The sequence below is a fragment of the Heptranchias perlo genome, chromosome 11, assembly GCF_035084215.1.
Source record: "Heptranchias perlo isolate sHepPer1 chromosome 11, sHepPer1.hap1, whole genome shotgun sequence".
NCBI lineage: Eukaryota > Metazoa > Chordata > Chondrichthyes > Hexanchiformes > Hexanchidae > Heptranchias > Heptranchias perlo.
This window is the reverse complement of record NC_090335.1, coordinates 26365902-26388050: the sequence shown is the minus strand read 5'-3', so window position 1 is coordinate 26388050 and position 22149 is coordinate 26365902. Positions and strand designations below refer to the sequence as shown.

At 43.4% G+C, this 22149-nt stretch overlaps 1 protein-coding gene across 1 annotated transcript in view; it reads right to left on the bottom strand.

Annotated features, from left to right (window-relative positions):
• cnksr2a (connector enhancer of kinase suppressor of Ras 2a) overlaps positions 1-22149 on the bottom strand; it is a 514839-nt gene that overhangs the window by 13590 nt on the left and 479100 nt on the right. Inside the window, exon 22 of the mRNA XM_067992723.1 lies at positions 503-696. Coding sequence (XP_067848824.1) covers positions 503-696 — 194 coding nt within the window. The remainder of the gene's footprint in view (positions 1-502; positions 697-22149) is intronic.

Below are 22149 nucleotides of genomic sequence, written 5' to 3'. Positions count from 1 at the left end.
ATTTGGTGGAACAGTAGGTACAGAACCACATGAGGTCAGCATCACAGAAGTGAACCACAGAGAAGAGACACTGGAGGAGGATGGTGTGATCAACTGGATCAAATGTGGCAGAGAGTTAGAGGAGAACTAGGAGGCATAACACTTTGCAGTCACAATCATATAGAATGTCGTTGGTGACTCTAAAAAACGTGCTGTGTGTGGGATAGACACCAGAAAGGGTTGGAACAGAAAATGCTGGGTATCAAGTTAGGTGGTGATGACACATTCCAGGTCTTAGAACGGGTAGGTTGGAAAACACAGTGAAGTTAGAGCCAATTAGTTCTGACTGTGTTTACTGAAGATTAAATGATCCAAACAATTAAGAAAAATTAAGCCATTAAATGCAGTGGGTTGGTGACAAAAAAAATCTTCTGCAGTCTGTATAACCATTAATGCTAAATGGAGAAGGATCTACAAATTTAACAGTAATGATTTCTTTAAAAACAAGATGGGAATGTTTTACCTTAATTGTGCTCTTTAGAATTCTAAGCTTGTGCAATTTTTCGTTGATGACTGGATTGTCGCATCTCTTTACGAAGGACCTCTTGAATTCCTGTTTGGTGGAAAGGCGGTGCTCTCCTAAAGGAGACACACTGGCATTCTCCAGCGCCTTGTACAAATCCTGCAAAGAGTCCCCTGTTCCCTCTGGTGTGGGGTCTGGTAAAGAATTAAATTCAGTGAGTGTAGGATAAATGAACGACTGAGAACAGCACTGTCACTTCATAAAATGTCTGATATAATACTGGTTTGAAAGAAAAGAAAGACTGAAAGCTGAGTTGGCTCACTGACTTCAATTAAACCAGCATCTCTTGGCCTGGTGATGTCACAAATCAACATCTAGCATGGAAAACCTATTTAAAAGCTCAATTGACTTCGACTAATTTTTGTTTCGTTTGGAGCACACGATTTGACCAGGGAATGATAAGTTTGCAATTAGATTCAAAACAAACAAACTAATTCAGAATCGGGAGAGCCAAGGAAACTCTACAACAAAAATGAGGAACCATATGTGTTAGCTGAAGAATTATTCAAGCAATTTACAGGCAATGGCTACTTTCAGTTGTCGCTAATAAAGCGTTGACAAACTGTCCCAACACTTTATAAAACACTTTTGCGTGTTCTTTTTTTTTAAAAAAACAAATTTCAGTTACTGCCAGGATGACTGCCCCATTCCTGAGCAACTCCTTTAGCTGGGCGACTAATCAAATCAATGATTACTGGTGCCGCTAAAGTTTTAGTATTTTTCAGTGATCTGATAGCTTCATTGGTGAAGTGTGAGCCCCCAGAGGACCACAAACTGAGCCCTATTCTTGACCATACTTTCACTGTTTCTCAGCGAGACAAATATGTGTAATACAACATAACCCTCCATGTTGGAAGGGCCAGTCACAACCCCCAAACAAAACCGCCTGTTGGCTGAAATGAAGTTACATTAGCAAAAACAAATCATTTATGGCACCACTATGGCAACAACAGTTTGGAGTGGGGCAGGCAGGGGATGAGGAGAAGATCTCAAAAGCAATGGAAAACTGTACAACATCATTACATTACTTTCTCTAAGGCCAGTAGTTTACTTAGCTGAGGAACAGTGATATGCACTGGAGTTATAGCTGGCAGCCTTAACCCAGAAGACCACTGGAGGTATTTTAAAGTGAAAAAGCAATTTGAAAAAAAAAATCACAACATACAAGTCATGAATGTCTGACTAAAGAAAACAGTGGATGAGGGTATGAGTAGGACTGAGCAGAGAAAAAATAACAGGGTAGAATTTAACATCAAGGTAACATGAAGTAGGAGAAAAAGTGACAGTATGAGGTATACAACTGCAATGCGTCTCTAGCCAAGCTGTTCCAGTACAGCTACAACACTGGCATCTACCCGACAAGTTGGAAAATTGCCCAGGTATGTCCTGTCCACAAAATCCAGCCAATTACCGCCCCATCAGTCTACTCTCAATCATCAGCAAAGTGATGGAAGGTGTTGTCGACAGTGCTATCTAGTGGCACTTACTCACCAATAACTTGCTCACCGATGCTCAGTTTGGGTTCCGCCAGGACCACTTGGCTCCAGACCTCATTACAGCCTTGGTCCAAACATGGCCGAAAGAGCTGAATTCCAGAGGTGAGGTCAGAGTGACTGCCCTCGACATCAAGGCAGCATTTGACCGAGTGTGGCACCAAGGTGCCCTAGTAAAATTGAAGTCAATGGGAATCAGGGGGAAAACTCTCCAGTGGCTGGAGTAATACCTAGCACAAAGGAAGATGGTAGTGGTTGTTGGAGGCCAATCATCTCAGCCCCAGGCATTGCTGCAGGAGTTCCTCAGGGCAGTGTCCTAGGCCCAACCATCTTCAGCTGCTTCATCAATGACCTTCCCTCCATCATAAGGTCAGAAATGGGGATGTTCGCTGATGATTGCACAGTGTTCAGTTCCATTCGCAACTCCTCAGATAATGAAGCAGTCCGTGCCCGCATGCAGCAAGACCTGGACAACATCCAGGCTTGGGCTGATAAGTGGCAAGTAACATTCGCGCCAGACAAGTGCCAGGCAATGACCATCTCTAACAAGAGAGAATCTAACCACCACAGCTTGACATTCAACGGCATTACCATTGCCGAATTCCCCATCATCAACATCCTGGCGGTCACCACTGACCAGAAACTTAACTGGATCAGCCACATAAATACTGTGGCTACAAGAGCAGGTCAGAGGCTGGATGTTCTGCAGCGAGTGACTCACCTCCTGACTCCCCAAAGCCTTTCCACCATCTACAAGGCACAAGTCAGGAGTGTGATGGAATACTCTCCACTTGCCTGGATGAGTGCAGCTCCAATAACACTCAACAAGCTCGACATCATCCAGGACAAAGCAGCCCGCTTGATTGGCACCCCATCCACCACCCTAAACACTCACTCCCTTCACCACCGGCACACCATAGCTGCAGTGTGTACCGTCCACAGGATGCACTGCAGCAACTCGCCAAGGCTTTTTCGACAGCACCTCCCAATCCCACAACCTCTACCACCTAGAAGGACAAGGGCAGCAGGCACATGGGAACAACACCACTTGCATGTTCCCCTCCAAGTCACACACCATCCTGACTTGGAAATATATCGCCGTTCCTTCTTCGTCGCTGGGTCAAAATCCTGGAACTCCCTTCCTAACAGCACTGTGGGAGAACCTTCACCACACAAACTGCAGTGGTTCAAGAAGGCGGCTCACCACCACCTTCTCAAGGGCAATTAGGGATGGGCAATAAATGCCGGCCTTGCCAGCGACGCCCACATCCCATGGACGAATAAAAAAAAACACACGCTATCTTCAGAGTCTTGAAGTACCCAATTACTCTTAGCCAAGATTTGAACCTCAATTGGTATCACTCTTTTTAACTACACTGCAGAATCGGGATCAGCATCCATGACTGGAAAAGACGCTGATTCCCTTTTAACAAATAAGGCAGCTGAAGATTGACAAGTTGCACATGTCACAGAAGTGGATCTTTTTTGACCCAACAGCTAACATAATAGATCTTCAGTGGGTTGGTTTATCACTAATAAAACAGGGAATTCTTCTTTTCTGTGTTGTGTCAGGGGGAGCAGAAGAAGCAAAACTGCTTGAATTATTGAACGTAATTCTCCCCTTAAAGAGTATTGATCGCCTTTAAAATAATGTCAAAGAATACTTAATATCTAGTGACAAGATATCATAACAATAACAAGTATCATAAATTTGATTTGATAGCAACAACAGCTTGCATTTATAAAGCACTTTAAATGTAGAATAACAACCTAGGCGCTTCACAGAAGCGTAACCAGACAAAAATGGATGGTGCTCCAAAGGAGATATTAGGTGGGGTAACAAAAAACTTGGTCAAAGAGATGGTTTTAAGGTGTGCCTTAAAGGAGGAGAGGGAGATGAAGAGGTAGAGGGGTTTAGGGAGGAATTTCCAGAGTGTGGGTTTTAGGGGGCTGAAGGCACCTCTGCCAATGGTGAGGTGAAGGGAGGGGGTGTGCACAAGAGACCAGAGTTAGAGGAACGGAGAGTTCTAGGAGGTTGTTGGGCTGGTTATAGAGATAGGGAGGGGCAAGGCCATAGAGGGATTTAAACATAAGAATGATAATTTTAAATTGGCGGCACTGGGGGACCGGGAGTCAATGTACATCGAGTTACATCAAAACTACTGCACAGAAATAAGCCATTCGGTCGAACTGGTCTATGCCGATGTTTGTGCTCCACACGAGCCTCCTCCCTCCCTATTTCATTTAACCCTATCAGGAAACCCATCTATTCCTTTCTCCCCCATGTGTTTATCTAGCTTCTCCTTAAATGCTATTTGCCTCAACTACTCTGTACGGTAGCGCATTCCACATTCTTACCACTCTTTTGCATAAAGGAGTTTCTCCTGAATTCCCTATTGGATTTATTAGCACCTTTTTTAAACATTTAAATATTTTATGTTTATGACCTCCAGTTTTGGAATCCCACACAAGTGGAAACATTTTCTCCATGTCTACCCTATCAAACCCTATCATTATCTTAAAGACCTCTATCAGGTCACCCCTCAGCCTTCTCTTTTCTAGAGAAAAGAGCCCCAGCCTGTTCAGCCTTTCCTGATAAGGATATCCTCTCAGTTCTGGCATCAGTTGTGAATCTTTATTGCACCCTCGCCAATGCCTCTGCATCCTTTCTATAATATGGAGACCGGAACTATGGACAATACTCTAAGCGTGGTCTAACCAAGGTTCTATACATGTTTAACATAACTCCTTTGCTTTTCAATTCTATCCCTCTAGAAATGAACCCTAATGCTTAATTTGCCTTTTTAATGACCTTATTAACCTGCGTCGCTACTTTTAGTGATTTGCGTATCTGTACCCCTAGATTCCCTTTGCTCCTCTATTCTGTTTAGACTCTTATTATCCAAGCAGTATATGCCCTCCTTATTCTTTCTACCAAAACGCATCACCTCACACTTATCTATATTGAAATTCATTTGCCAATTACACACGTATTCTGCAAGTTTATTAATGTTCTCTTGCATTTTGGCACATTCTTTCTTTGTATTAACTACACCCCCCAATTTGGTGTCATCCACAAATTTTGAGACTGTACTTCCGATTCCTGAATCTAAATCGTTAATGTAAATTGTAAAAAAACAATGGTCCCAGCACCGATTGCCAGTCCAGGTAGCTACCCTTAACCCCCACTCTCTCTTTTCTGTTTTGTAGCCAGCTTGCTATTCATTCCGCTACCTGTCTCCTTACTCCACATGCTCTGATCTTAGCCATGAATCTACAATGCGGTATCTTACTGAAGGCCTTTTGGAAATCCAAATATATTACATCTACTGCATTATGCTTGTCTACTATTTCTGTTACTTCTTGAAAGAATTCAATAAGGTTGCCAAGCATGACTTTCCCTTCTGAAATCCATGCTGACTATCCCTCATTATATTTTCGTTCTCTAGATGTCTTCCTATTACATCTTTGAGTAAAGATTCCATTATCTTTCCTACCACCGATGTTAAACTAACTGGTCTGTAGTTCCCTGGACTTGTTCTATCTCCCTTTTTAAATATAGGAATAACATTAGCTGTCCGTCAGTCCTCTGGCACTATTGCCTTTTCTAGTGAATTTTTATGTACATGTAATAGTTCCTCTGCTATCTCCTCCCTAACTTCTTTTAAAATGCACAGACGCAATGCATCTGGACCAAGGTCTTATCCTCCCTTCGTTTGATTAGTTTATCAATTATCTCTCTCCTTGCTATCTTAAATGTTTTAATATCTTTTTTCATCTCCTCTTCTAATGTCCTGCACAACTTGTTAGTCTCCCTGGTAAATACAGAGGCAAAGTAACTATTCAATATTTCTTCCATTTCGCTTTCATTACCTGTGAGTTTATCGTGTGCATTCCTTAGTGGCCCTATCCCTATTCTGATTTTTCTTTTGTTATTTATATGTTTGTAGAATACTTAATTTAATCTCGCAGTTCCTCTTTGTTTTCCTAATTTGTTTTTTTGACTTCTTTCCTAGCCTCTTCATATTCCCTTTTGTCATTCTCTCCTTTGTTGCCTATGTACTTAGTTTATATCTTTTTCTTTAGTTTCAATTTTGTCCTTATTTCTTTATTCATCCATGGTGTGTCATTACTGGCTAGTTTGCTCTAGCTGTTTAGTGCGATATATTTCTCCTGAACTCTATTGATCACTGTTTTGAATATTATCCACCGCTGTTCTATTCCTTTGTCTATCAACATTTTTTCCAGTTTACCTGCCCTAGTTCCATTGTCATCCCCATAAAATTAGTTTTTTCCCAGTCTATTACTTTGATCTTTGTCTTACTTATGTCTTTCTCAATCATTATTTCAAACCTTATTATGTTATGATCGCTATTGCCTAGGTGTTCACCTATGCTTACTTTTCTTATCTGTTCTGGTTCATTTCTCATTACTAGATCCAGCAATGATTCATCTCTAGTTGGGTTTCTCACATACTGGGTAAGAAAGAAGTCATGTATAAACTGTAAAAACTCTATTCCCTTTTCTCTTTTCCTCTTTGCTATCCTACGTAGGTCAGCAAGGACAGAAATGATGGGTGAATGGGACTTGGTGTGGGATGGGATACAGACAGCAAAGTTTTGGATGAGCTGAACAGAGTGTGGAGGCTGGGAGGCCTCTTGGAGACATTGGAATAGTCAACTCTGGAGGTGGATGAAAATTTCAGCACTAGATGAGCTGAAGTGGAGTGGAGGCGGGCGATGTTGTAGAGGTGAAAGTAGGCAGTCTTTGCAATGGAGAGGATATGGGAGCGAATAGGACACCAAGGTTCGTAAAGTGTTGTTCAAGCTAACACAGTGGTTGGGAAGGAGATGGAATGAGTGGCAAGGGTATAGAGTTTGTGGCAGGGGCCAAAGATGATGGCTTCAGTCTTCCCATTGTTTAAACTGGGGAAAATTATGGCTCATCCAAGACTGGATGTTGGACAAGCAGTCTGACAGCACAGTAGCATCGGAGGGGTCAAGAGAAGTGGTGGAGAGATTGAGCTAAATGTCATCAGTGAACATGGAGAAGCTCACCCCATGACTTTGGATGATGTCGCCAAAGGGCAGCACGTAGATGAGGAAGACGGAGACGTCAAGGATATATCCTTGGGGGATTCTGGAGGTAATGGTGCAGGGGTGGAAAGAGAGACCATAGCTGGAGATGCTCTGGCTATGATTTCACAGTAAGGGTGGAATCAAGAGAGGACAATCTCACTGAGCTGATCAAAGGAAGAAAGTCATTGGAGGAGGATGATGTGGTTGACCATGTCAAAGACTGCAGAGGTCGAAGAGGACAAGGAGGGACAATACACCATTGTCCAAGTCACAGAGGATGTCATTTGTCACTTTGATTAGGGCCGTGCCAGTGTTGTGCCAAGTTTGGAAATCTAATTGGGGAGATTCAAACATGGGAGTTGCGGGTTTGGGAGATGACAAATTATCCTTTGGAGAGGAAAGGGAGGTTGGAGAAGTGGCAATAGTTTGCAAAGGCAAAGGTATCAAGGGTGGGTGATGACCACCGTTTTGGAAGTGAGGAGGACAGTCTGTGACGAGAGGGAACCATTTACTCTGTCAGTTAGCATGGGGGCCAGGAAGGTATATTGGGTTATCAGCAGTTTAGTGGGAATGGGGTCAAGGAAGCAAGTGCTAGGTCTCCTGGGCAAGATAAGCTCAGAGGGGGCATGAGGGGAGATAGGAGAGAAACTAGAAAAAAAAGTGGGATCAGGGCTAGGATGGGGGGAGGGGGGAGTTTGGGAGAGAGGTTTGGCTTGGTGGACTAAGGGAAAGAGGAAGCAGCAGAGGCAACTTAATGGATATTCACAATCTCTGATCTCCTTGCACATTTGTCAGTGGAGAGGGTGGAGGGGGCAGGGGAGAGGGGTTTAAGGAGACAGTTGGTAGTGGAGAAAAGATGTGGGGGGTTATCTTTGCATTCCTGGATGATCCTGGAGTAGTGGGTGGTTTTGGCAGAGGGGAGTGAGTCCCACTAGTGTTGGTCCAGCCAGATCTGGTGATGGATGGCTAAACTGTGTGCCAGTTATGCTCAAGTCTGTTCCCCTTGGACTTGAGGGAGCAAATACAGGGGTTCATACCAGGGGCAACGACCAGGGTAGGAGAGAATAAAAGTTTTACTGGGGACAAAGGGATCAAAGGTGGAGGTGAAGGAGTGGTTGTGTACAATGGCAACATTTGTAAATATTGTTAAAATTTCTCCAGGAGTAGATGAAGGCATTTCTGGCTTCTAATTAAACTCCTCATCCAGGATATCATATTGAACATGCTTTAAAAAGGCAACATGGAAATCTGCAAATGCCAATAATTAGTGTCTAGTAAGAACCATTCTCATTCAGTTACTCTAACTATTGACAAAGTACATGCAACTTGTTTGGTTAAGGCTAATTCCTGCAAGGTCATCCCGTATTAATGAGTTGTAAATTTAGGATACTTACACATACATCAGTTATTTATCATCCCAGGCATGTGGAGGCATTATGGTACAGAACCTGAGTAGAATTAAACATCTCTCAGTGTTTACATGACAACTGTAGCAGCAGCCTGACATGTGCTGTCAAAGTGGAAAATAACCCCAGAGCTCAGTCAGTGACTACACGAGCACATGATCGACAAGATTCTTTGCCCGTTATAGAGAAGCAATTAACGTGTTTAAAGCAAATTACCAATACAAGGACCACAGATTGAAATATTTTCAAATGAATAAGAGTGAATTTGTAAGTGATGAAATTTAAAGTTAAAACTCTTTGCACTGACCCACCTGATTGATGACTTAAGTTCAAAAAATATACATAATTCTCTGGTGGATAAAGGATTAGGTGACATTAGGATTTAACTTAAGGAGGAACCTTAGCCAGGGTTAAGTCTAATACAAGCCTTCAGGCCAGACTGTTACAATATTATAAGATGGTTATTCATTCGTCGCTATTAGTTATAGGAAACCATCAAAGTCACATGCTGACCTGGTACATGTCAATGTCAAAGTGACGAAACAGCTGCACCACAGAAAAGGTGATGTGCCAAAATAAGAGGTGGATTGTCAGCACTTTAAGGTCAGAACTTCTTACACAACATCCAGCATTTGTGATCAATGCTGCTGTTCAGACAGGAGCCAATTTAGTAGTATTGATGAATGGGAATTATTTTTTCTAAAAAATATTAAGTATAAATAGTTTGTGGGTAATAAAAAAAAGTTTAATTTAAGATAGAAGTTTGGAAGCTGTCAAATTAACTGTTTGGTTGAATAAATTACAATGGATCTATATTTCCTGGCATAAGTCAACCTGTCCCACCATGAATGTGGGCAAGTTACCTGTGAGAGACATATGCTAGTTTGAAATGAGTAATAGATAGTTTGTGCCTGGTGATGAAAAGCGCTAAAATGTGTGTCCTTTTCTGTGAGCTGACTCCACTGTACTATGCAATAGTTTGCATCCTGCAAGCTCCACATTGCCCCAAGGGACTGTGAGTGAGACATTTGCTTGCTCTTGTCCACCCAACAAAATACTACAACAAGCCCAAGCTGTAAAGTCACTAATGCTGACTCTCATTCCCACTGGCCAGTATGCCCTAACCCTGCCTCCCTATTGTTGAACATGTAACCAGTTGCCCAGGAGAGACCTTGACCCAGAAATTGCTTAGAAAATAACAGTGAGCTAAACAGTGCTCACCGTTGTTAGTGGCAAAATCACGGAGCAAGTCCCGGCGTTCGCACATGTGGAGTGAAATGTGGAAATCTGGAATTTGCTCCTCCTGGTTCACCAGCGAGATGACAACTTCAAATTAAAGGGATATTGCCGGCTGGAATCAGTGAAATCATTGAACCAGTGCCAACTCGTTCATCTGCCCAGCTGGAAAGTAACTAATAGCGCCACAAAACAGGTATGCTTAATATACCAGGTCTAAACTTTTTTTAAAAATGAACATTTTAAAAAAACTTTTCCCTTCTGTCTCTTTTATTTAATTTGATTATTTCTTACCCTCTCTTTTTTCGCTGTCTACAACTGTTTTTACAAATGATTTTATTGTTGTACCTTTCACTTTCTGGAATTCAAGTTCCAAGCATGCAGAAAATGTTCGCAATGTGTCAAAAATGCTGCAATCTGATTGGCCAAGGGGAGAGATCGATCCTCTCGCTTCTCCCATGGGTCCTAGCTTCGCTGAAGCTAACTCTGGGCTCTTCTCCACTTCCTATTAGAGGAAGTGCACCCAGTAAATACTGTGGTAAGTTAGTGGGTTAGTATAAATCTATGGAGCGGCGAGCACTGTTGGTTCACTGCTCCGAGCAATTTCTGGGCCCTTAACTTTATTTGTGCATACTGCTGTATAAATGTGAGCAACTATCTAACATAACCCGCCTCTATATATTTATGAATGCCATGTGACCCTAAATATGCTCTGACTCATTCAGATATGCAAAATTTATATATAGGCAAATGCCATACATTTTTTGTATGTACCATGACTCTTCCAGTTATGTTAAATGTATGTATATCTGAGTGCTGTGTCACCTTATATGTACAATATACCAGGAAAGATGAATCCTTCAGATTACAATAATACATTTAAAAAAAAAAGTTTGTCACACGTTGGTACTTGAAATGTGAAACATAGAAATATCAATAAAGGCATTAGCACTGAAAATGGTCCACCATGGCCCATTTAAACTGCACTTCCATCGTAGTCCACACCAGTCATGGTTTTAAGGCAACCATGTTATAGCCGTCATACGTCTTTCACAGGGCAATGCTTTGAACTATATTGTGCATTATGGAATTAGTTCTCAAAGTGTGTACGTTTGGTCCTAAACTGGCTTGTATGTGCATGATAAGCATATGTAGTACATTGGCAAAAAAAAATAAAATTCCATATGGTTTAGCTACTCCTATTTTATACAAACTGTATAAAAATATATAGAACTTATTATGTTTCCCTGATTAGAATAAATTGGAGTATCATGGCTCCTTGGATCACATAGAACTGAATGCACATATTGGCCCAATATAGAAACTAAACACTGTTGATCTCATGTACTTTTTATAACTAACAGGCTAATCCAGTTAAATTTTAGTTCTCATCTTGGTTCCAATTTATTTCCTTTTTAGTCTATTTATGCATTATTATTCGATTTGTATTTTTGTTCTTTTGCTCAAAGTATGACTATATTAAACAGACCAGATTTTAGTGAGATTGGATGGAGCCACCGTTGGTGGAATAGTCAACAAGTCCTGCCCCTTTTGGGCAGAAAGCTACAAATGTTTGAGGAAGAAGGGTTTGTGTAAATGAGTGATATATTAACAGAAAGTAAACACCCATAATTTGTGGCGAGGTTTGATATATTCATCTTTATCTAGCAAGTGTCCACAGTGTATGATAAAATTGTCCACCATGCTTCAAAGTGTCATACTCGCACTCGATTGATAGAAATAACCACTATTTTAAGTTAACCTTGTTGATTTGTTGAAATACAGATAGGTAGGAAAAACTACCAATTGTCAAGTGCTAGACAGTTAGACAAAGCTATTAATCATGAACCAGCAACCCGTATTGATCCAACCAATCAGGTCACAAATTCTTTTTGCCAGGACAAAGCAGCCCGCTTGATTGGCATCCCATCCACCACCCTAAACATTCACTACGGGGCACTGTGGCTGCAGTGTGTACCATCCACAGAATACATTGCAGCAACTCGCCAAGGCTTCTTGGACAGCATCTCCCAAACCCGCGACCTCTACCACCTAGAAGGACAAGGGCAGCAGGCACATGGGAGCAACACCACCTGCACGTTCCCCTCCAAGTCACACACCATCCCGACTTGGAAATATATCGCCGTTCCTTCATTGTCGCTGGGTCAAAATCCTGGAACTCCCTTCCTAACAGCACTGTGGGAGCACCTTCACCAGAAGGACTGCAGCGGTTCAAGAAGACGGCTCACCACCACCTTCTCAAGGGCAATTAGGGATGGGCAATAAATGCTGGCCTTGTCAGTGACGCCCACATCCCATGAACGAATAATAAAAAATGATACCATTCAGGAACCAGCAAATGGCACAAAACAAATCAATTAAATCGCTATTTTTTCCTATTACTTTGACTGACCATGTTGTTTGCACAATTACTGACTTAATAGACCTAAAACTACAATTTATAAAACACAAACAAATAAAAACGTAAATAATTCATTAAAATATTTAAATTTAGTCATAAGATTGGCCAAGTCCTGTTGGAAATCCCTCCAATAAATTTTGGTCTATTGGCCCTACTGTGCTCCAGCCCATGGCTGCAGTCTGTTCCAAGGATTGGTTGCTCCAGGATCTTTGCCTTTGCCCTACACTGCTTCTAGCCCCACATCACAGCACATTCAAGGCTCAGTTTCATTTCTTGGTGCTTCCAGTCCCCATGTATTCCCATCTTTCCCAGAATCCATCTTCTCCCCCAACACTCCCAGCCCAATTCAGCACTCTCACAATCCACTGCACCTCCAGTGCTTCCACAGATCACCTGTTCCCAGTACTTGCACACCCCAGCCATAGGTCTCCCTGGCACCTGGTCTTACTGAATCCTGGCCCGGTTACTTTTGGGTTGAAGTTGGCTGAGAGAGGTATTGGTATCTGATGTCACTACCGTGCTCCTTGGCCCAGATCACAATCTCATTGACTTCCCAAACCCTAGCATTCCCATTCCATCCTCCTGGCCCACCACATCCACAAACCTCAAACTGCTTTCTCTCAGGTGCAACCTACCCTCAGTCCCTCCTGGCCTGATCCTTACCTTCTCTCACCCATGCTACTTGCAGAACATCTCTGATAGTCTCTCCCTGCTAATCTCAGTACCCATCTCCAATCTAACTGAAAAAAGGGTGAGAGATATGTATTGAGTACTTCTGTGAAACAATATGTATTAGTCATTCAGAGAAATTTGAGAGGAGACAGAGGACAGGGGAGACTCATATAAACAGTGAAGCAGAAACAATGAGAAAAAGTGTGCAACAGCCATAGAGAGAGAGGAAAAAGATAAAAGATAAACAGAGACAGAAAGAAGGACACAAAATGAGTGGGAAAGAAGCACTGACATCATCATGGGAAGCAAAATATGAGTGTTATCTGTGGGATGTCCTAGGATTTTGCAGGGATAATGGGCTCATATTTATTCATGGTGAGGAGGTGAACTTGATTGTCACTGGCGGTGCTGTCTCAATGGTGCAAGTTGATTGAACATGTCCTTGCAGCAGGTGACACAAATCTGCAACTGGTTCCATGCTGACCCAGAATCTCCAGAGCCAGTTCCTCAAGGTCAGCGGTAGATAGCTATGCTAGGGCTTGCAAACATTGTTGGTGGCATCATGGCAGGAGCGGGCAGTCCATCGCTGGATTTTTCCTGCTACCTGATTCCCATGTACTTTATTATTCTGTGTGCCATTAAAAGCACTCAATACCTTTGTGTTCATGATATTTACTATTACGATGTAGTTAATCTCTCTTACTACCAGTGTTTTATTATTGTATATGTAGTTTCATCCCATGATTTTCATTTGTGGTTAATGCAATTTGTTTTTAAAGACAAAAGTTCTCCACTAAAGGTAGCACAATGGCACAGAACTTTGCAGCACCAACATGCTGCATCATGGAGTGCTTTACCTGCATTAAATACGTGAAGGTCCTTATCTCAACTATACAACTGTGGAAGGTTGCCAAGGAGAGGCGGGTAGGGGGGGGGGGGGGAGGGAGGGGGGTGGGAATGAGAGGGACAGTTACAACAAGCGGCTCTTAATCTTCTGTCGGTGGACAGTTTCAGAACGGAACTGGAGTAGGCTTAGGAATAGATCGGCCATTTTCCATCAGAGTTGCAGATAGGTGGACAGCAAACCAACATCAAAATTTAAATAATTTAAAAGAACAAACTTGAGGGAGGCACAGCAGATGGCTCTACATTGCAAAATGAACCACGAGTCTGTAGTCCCTTCAGTATTCCACAATGCTGTACTGTCACTGGAATTATGTTACATACTGATTGCTAGCTATGCAGGCTGTAACATAACGTTCCTTTAAAAATGTAAAGTTTGCAGCTGCTGAATGTTCCTGCTAATAAAGAGGAAAGACAAGAGAGACTAGTGGAGAGATCAGACTCCATGCCATTATGTTGGTTGTAGAAAGTTCTGTGGTCAAAACATTTCCAGTTTAAAACAGGAGCAGGGAAATTAAAAACATTGCAACAGATAAACCTGGAATTTAGATATGCAAAATCATGAGCAAAGCCACAATACTGGTCTATGCTGTAGGCTCAGGGTAATGTTCACAGTAAAGAAAGAAATTACTGTTGTAATGTAAGAAACATGTGCAACAACAGTGATACATTTGTGGCATGTTTTTGAAATGTTCTAGTTATAAGGAAAGAAATGCATTGGTTAATCAAGGACAGCCAGCATGGATTTGTTAAAGCAAGTCGTTTGTCAAATTTAGTAGAGATTTGTGAAGAAGTGACTGATTGGATAGAGAGAATGTAGTAGATATGTAGTGGATATGAATTTCCAGAAGGCTTTTAATAAGTTGTCTTGTAAGAGGCTTGCTAGAAACATTCAGGCATATGGTTTAGGAGGAAATATGGATAGAAAGTTGGCTGACAGCTAAGAAACAAAGAGGTAGGGCAAATGGGTGTTGCTTAGATTGGAGAAAGGCTGGAAGAGGTATACTCCAGGGATCAGTGCTGGGTCCACATTTGTTCTTGGTGATACATAAACGATTTGTACTTGGGTATAGAGAACATAGGGGGTGAAATTGATCCACGCCAATAGCGCAAAACGAGCTCATAGTGAACCGGCAGCCCGGTTTACATCGTGTCTGATTTTCTTTTCTATGTCATGGGCTGCTGATTTGATATGAGCTCGATTTCAAAATTTGCTAATGACACAGAAGTTGGAGTTTTGGCAAACAGCAAATAGGACTGTAAACGACTTCAGGAAGACAGACTGGTTGGCGGAATGGGTAGTTAAATGGAAATCGCAATTTAATATGGATAACATGAGGCAATATATTTTAGGGAGCAAAAAGGAGTGGAAATATACGCTCAAGGCACAGGCACTGAAGGCTGTGGATGAACAGAGACTTAGGGGTTCAAACACATAATTGCCTGAAAGTGCAACTGCAGGAACATAAAACCAGAAAAAAAGCCACTGGACACACAGTACAAGAGTAAAGAAGTAATGATGAATTCATACAAAACATTGATCAGTCCACAATTAAGAGTGCTTTGAGCAGTTCTGAGCACCCATTATAGAAAAGGCATTAAAGCCATGGTGAGCGTCCAATGCAGATTCACCAAGCTGATGTCAGGTTTTGAGGAGTGCCTTGAGATACTAGGACTAATCCCTCTGCAGCAGAGAAGGCCAAGGGGGGGCATCTAAAAGAGATTTTTAAAATTATGAAGGGTTTTGCAAGATTGACTAAGGAAAAACTATTTTATCTGGTTGGAGAGTCAATGATAAGGCATCTTTCAAGGGAAAATTCGATAACACTGTGAAGCAGAGAAAGATACAGCAGCAATGGAAGAGTGTGCACCATGGGGATTACTTTTAGATTGCTCCAGCAAAGAGCCGACACAAACACGATGTGCCAAATGGTCTCCTTTTGTGCTGAATGGTTCTATGGGGCTCAACTTTCAAACTGAGTTAAGAAAGAGGCGGGGGGGGGAGTCAATGTGAGGTCGGGAAACCCATTAGTACGGGTTTCCCTGACGTCTTTTGACGTAAGGACGTCTTTTTTTTTGTCGGTTTCCCGTCCGACTGACTGGCTGATTGACAGGTTGGTCTCAGTCGGATGGGAGACCAGCCAAGGAGAGGACGTCTGCAAATAAGTCTTTGTTTGCATGAAGGGGGGGGGGCACGGGTGGGCAAGGGGCACAGGTGGACACGGCTGGGCACAGAGGTTATGGGGGATGGGACAGGGGGTCAATCACGGGGAGGACAGGATCGGGGGTCATCACGGGGATCTGCGATCGTTGTGGGGTGGGGTTGGAGAATCGGGGTCGGGGGATTGGGGTCCAGGGTCAGAGGATTGTGGTCCGGGGTCAGAGGATCGGGGTCGGGGTTGGGGGATCAGGGTCAGATGATCGGGGTCAGGGGTCCGCAATCGGGGGGCGGGGGGGGGGGGGAGGGGTTGGGGTCGGTGCCGGTAGACATGTTGGGCCTGGGGAAGCACTCCTGCTCCTCCAAGCCCACAAGCCGTGCCTTTCTGGGCACTTACCTGCAGTCTTGGGCCTTCTCGCTTCCTTTCACGAGGCCTAAAACAGAAGGCCCGGGAATCCCGGCCCCCCAGAGTTGAAATGGGGAATTAGTTAAAAATGGAAGCTTGAAGCCTCCTTGAAAGGTTTTAAGGTCCGACCAACCTCCTGGGAGCGGGTTTTTTTTTACTCGTTCATGGGATGTGGGCGTCGCTGGTGAGGCCGGCATTTATTGCCCATCCCTAATTGCCCTTGAGAAGGTGGTGGTGAGCCGCCTTCTTGAACCGCTGCAGTCCGTGTGGTGAAGGTTCTCCCACAGTGCTGTTAGGAAGGAAGTTCCAGGATTTTGACCCAGCGACGATGAAGGAACGGCGATATATTTCCAAGTCGGGATGGTGTGTGACTTGGAGGGGAACGTGCAGGTGGTGTTGTTCCCATGTGCCCGCTGCTCTTGTCCTTTTAGGTGGTAGAAGTCGCGGGTTTGGGAGGTCCTGTCGAAGAAGCCTTGGCGAATTGCTGCAGTGCATCCTCTGGATGGTACACACTGCAGCCACAGTGCGCCGGTGGTGAAGGGAGTGAATGTTTAGGGTGGTGGATGGGGTGCCAATCAAGCGGGCTGCTTTGTCTTTGATGGTGTCGAGCTTCTTGAGTGTTGTTGGAGCTGCACTCATCCAGGCAAGTGGAGAGTATTCCATCACACTCCTGACTTGTGCCTTGTAGATGGTGGAAAGACTTTGGGGAGTCAGGAGGTGAGTCACTCGCCGCAGAATACCCAGCCTCTGTCCTGCTCTTGTAGCCACAGTATTTATATAGCTGGTCCAGTTAAGTTTCTTGTCAATGGTGACCCCCACGATGTTGATGGTGGGGGATTCGGCAATGGTAATGCTGTTGAATGTCAAGGCGAGGTGGTTAGATTCTCTCTTGTTGGAGATGGTCATTGCCTGGCACTTGTCTGGCGCAAATGTTACTTGCCACTTATCAGCCCAAGCCTGGATGTTGTCCAGGTCTTGCTGCATGCGGGCTCGGACTGCTTCATTATTTAAGGGGTTGCGAATGGAACTGAACACTGTGCAATCATCAGCGAACATCCCATTTCTGACCTTAGGATGGAGGGGAAGGTCATTGATGAAGCAGCTGAAGATGGTTGGGCCTAGGACACTGCCCTGAGGAACTCCTGCAACAATGTCCTGCGGCTGAGATGATTGGCCTCAAACAACCACTACCATCTTCCTTTGTGCTAGGTATGACTCCAGTTGGCCGCTCGCCCCTCGTTCCACCCCCATGAAAACCGGAAATGGGCGGGTTGGAGGCGGTTTGGGGGCAGGTCTGAAATGGTGGCAATTTTCAATGCCCCCCGCCCCCAACCCACCCAATTTTTACTTTTAAAATCGAGCCATGGTCTTTGACCGGTATATATTGTATTATAACCTGGAATGAACAAAACTGAATAGCTTAATTTTTCTACATTACATGTTTTACATAACGTGCTTATTTACACTTGCATATTTAGGAAAATATAACACTACTGGGACCAGTTGGTGCAGCATTTTAGGACACTGCTTTTTCATGTTGAGGATCTGGATTGGAACCCAGCCTAGATTGATGGAGTGAAGTCTCACCTGTCTGCTGGTAATAAGGGCTCAATATGAAATGAGTCTGCACAGTCTCAGTTAGCCCCATTGGGTTTGGATCAATGGCACACAACCCTCCACAAATTGGTAATAAATTAGTGATCTCATTCAAAAATCTCGTATGGATGACAGGTGTGGGAAATGGAAACATTACACTGGTGCAATCTGACTTGCTGTTCTCTGGCTGATTCTTCCTCTCTTCTAATCCAGCAATAGGCCAACTGTAGCTCCCTAACTTCCATCTTTTCTCTATATTATGATACAATGGAAATAGATTTTTCAAATTTTGTTCAGTAAGTAAAAAGAATCAATGCTTTTACTCACAGAAAGCAGTCAATAAAGCAGTTTCACCGAAATCAGTCTCCCTGCTTAAGTGGCCATTCTTCATGTTCGATGATTATTACATAGAATTACATTGGGGGAAAAATTGGTTTAGGGTCCGTTCTGGGCGATGCGCTAACACCCCACGTCCGACGGACCCTGGGCAGGCAGGACGCAAGTTTGGTCCCAAGGAAGCACTTACCTGCAATCGGCATTTCTTTCAGGCCTTGCACGTGGAATCAATGCAATTTGTGCTTTCTACCACCGGAGGGAGCTCAATCTCTTAAAGGGAGGATGTTTCTTAGAAATCTCTTAAAGGTAGCTTGTACATGTTATTTGCTGAAAGTAACAGTCTACTGTCTGCATGGAGTCTGAACAGAGATCAGACATCGCACACGTAAAACACAGATCTGATCCCTATGTTAAAACGTTGAATAAAGGTTGTGCACTACTATATCCCACATCCTCCAATCTGCACACCAGACCTCACCAATCTACCGATCTGAGTTGGTACCAGGCCTGAGAGAGCGCATGCACTAAGGTTCTCTGCTGATGCACTAGAGACCTTGGGTGCAAGTGGTGAACGGAAGGAGGGACATCCTATATCAGCAGTGGAGGGTGGGGGAGGGGGGGCAAGAGGCCCATCAGACATATACTCAAAAGACAGTGGGAGGCAGCGGGGGATAAAGTCAATGCCAGGCACACGGCATCATGACCATGGATGCAGTGCAGGAAAAAGTTCAATGCTTTGACATGAGTGGTCAAGGTGAGTGAGGTCAGCTGTCAAGTGGTGTCTCCTACCAACTACACCACGCACCACACCCCCCATCACCCACATACCAATAAACTCTTTCCACCAGTACTCAACTCTTCCAACCAGATGCTTCCTCTCACCCTTACACATTACCACTGTTTCAAGCCGCCCACCCACAACTCACAGGCCACACACTGGCAGCTATTCAGCCACGACAGGCACATCACCCAGACACACGTCCCGCTTTCTTGCATGAGAAAGTGGCGCATATTAAGAGGCAGCAAGTGGCAGTGGCATTTAGCCCGTCGAGCCTGTACCACCATTCAGTGAGATCATGGTGGACCTGTGACCTAACTCCATATACCCATCTTAGCCCCATATCCCTTAATACCCTTGGTTCACAGAAATCTATCAATCTCAGATTTAACATTCACAAGTGAGCTAGCATCAACTGCCGTCTCCAGAAGATCGTTCCAAACGTCTCCCACCCTTTGCATGTAGAAGCATTTCCTAACTTCACTGCTGCACATCCTGGCTCTAAATGTTAGGCTATGTCCCCGCATCCTAGTATTGAAGTCTAGGAGACCTCCAAAAACAGTTACAAATGTCTTGGCAGCCTGAGGCAATAATCCAGCCACTAACCTGTAAATCCTGCATGTTCCATTTAAATAGTGCTGGTGGGGGGGGGTCCTCCAGGCACTCTAAGATATGTTCAGATGGTCGGGGTTAAGACTGTGCGTTGAGTTGAGCATTAAGTCCCAAAATGGTGTCTATCACTTTGAAGCCATTTTCTCCCTACTTTACATGATTCCAGCGTTCGTTATCTGCGCCTGCGCAAACTCCTATACCAAGATGGCGTTTGGCGCATGTCATGCAGGAAACGTGCGTGCGCATCCGAGACGCCATCTTGGATGTCGGAGAGGCCGTGTAGCGCCGAAACAATGGGCGCTACACGGCCCAATTTAGCGCCCATTGTATTTACAGCACAGAAACAGATCATTCAGCCCAACTGGTCTATGCCGATGTTTACGCTCCACATGCGCCTCCTCCCTCTTACTTCATCTGCATCACAATGGCTATAGATCTGCATAACATTCTATTCCTTTCTCCCTCATGTACTTATCCAGCTTCACCTTAAATGCATCTATGCTATTCGCCTCAACTACTCCACGTGGTAGCAAGTACCACATTATTACCATTCTCTGGGTAAAGAAGTTTCTCCAGAATTCTTTAATGGATTTATTAGTGACTATCTTATATTTATGACCTATTAATAGGTCATTTTACTATGGGGGGGGGGGGTTCACAGCTTAGGCTGATGTCCACACAAGTGGATCTTCCAGCAGGTGTCACTGGATAGTGAACAGGAATCCTGGCTGATTTTTTCCTCTCTGCGGCCCAGAGGTGCTGAGCTCAATTACACCACCCCTACATCTCCCCTTGCTCAGATCTGGGACCTTCCTGGTCCAGGTATGGCTCAGTTTTACCTGGTGGGCAATTTACCAACTGAACCCTTCTAATAAATGAATAATTTGTTTTCCCCTCATATGTGTGTGTGTGTGTGTGTGTGTGTGTGTGTGCCTGCCCGCGCGCAGGGAGTGCATCAATGTCTGAAATTTGACACAGCAAAGACATATTTATGTGCCTTCCTCTTACATTTCAGTTCCTACTGCTAGAATTAGAGTGGAGTATTTTTATAAAATGCAAACCAAATCACATTCCAGAGAGTAATCAAAAGAAATCAAAGAAGTGGAGAGGCCCAATTAATGTAGAATCTCAATTTACATGGTATGAGATGTTCAGTGCCATGAAGCTCCCAGTGTGCCACATGCAATTCTACAGGCTTATTTAGTGATAAAAATGAGCAGAGACTGTCATATTGTTTCACTTCAAGCATACATGATTATAATTGGCAATGTGCTGAAAATGTACTTAGATGCGCAGCATTATTTGAGGAATCTGTTCCAAAATTGCAAGCAAGACGGCACATAATGACACAACTGCTAAATTTGATTGGCATTGTGACAGATTATTAGCCTAATTCTGGCTAAGTATTAAGATCTTAATCAGACTCAGAATGCAATAGGAATACCATGGTATTTTAACTGACAGTCATTTTAAAAGCATTTGACAGAGTGAAGAACATTTTAAAATGCATGACTGAAAATCTATGTATTACAGTAAACTCTTTTCTAAAGTTAGCTTAGCGATACCCTTACCTATATTTCCAAGTTTCATAGCGATTGAACTTGTAGTTAAATTATTAGTAAAATATGTAAAGAAAGGTTTTGATGCTGAAGTTATTTCATTCCCCTCTTCTCACTTTAACCTATTACATAGGTAATACACTGCTGGTGTGGGGGTTACTGGGAAAAAAATCTTTGAATGACTATGATTGCATTATATTTGAAGGTCAGTGCTGGAATGAACGTATTGAAGTGTTGTGGAGATAGGGCTGTATCTTTCTTCAATTAAGGAAAACTTTGAAGTTTACACTGTCATTTATGCTCATGTTACTTCAGACGATCACAAGATCTGAACTATGAGGAACGCCATTCAAACCACTGTAGTTCACTCATCTAGATAAATTTACAGTTTCCCCTATCACAGCATCCAACAGTCTTTTTACAAACTATTGATTATAGCTTTATTAAAGTATTCAGCTTTATAAAGTTACCATTTTTATTACTTGTACTCCACCACCCCCCCAACCCCCGCCATGTGAAGTAGCTATACAGAATAGATTGACACATTGAGGTCAACCCAACCCTGTGAAAACCCCCCCATCCTGTACAGGCAGGATGCTTGAAATCTCCCTGATCCAGCTGAACTCGAGGTATGCCACCAAATTACCCTAACTCTCAAAGCATGGGGTTCTCAGCATGCGATGAACTCAAAGTGCCAACTGACTTTTAAATGACCAAGGTTTTTGTCTTCACTGACCTACCCGGAATCCATTTCAAGTAATAATCTGTGCTAAGAACTTCGAGACATTGGTCCTAAATTTGTCTTACACTAACTTACACCTCTACCCTCCTATCTTAATTCCATGGCACACCTTAAGGTGGTGCTCTAGATTTGTAGCTTTTTTTCCCAGAGAATGTAATAAATTTTGACAGTGAATGTTTTATGGATGTCA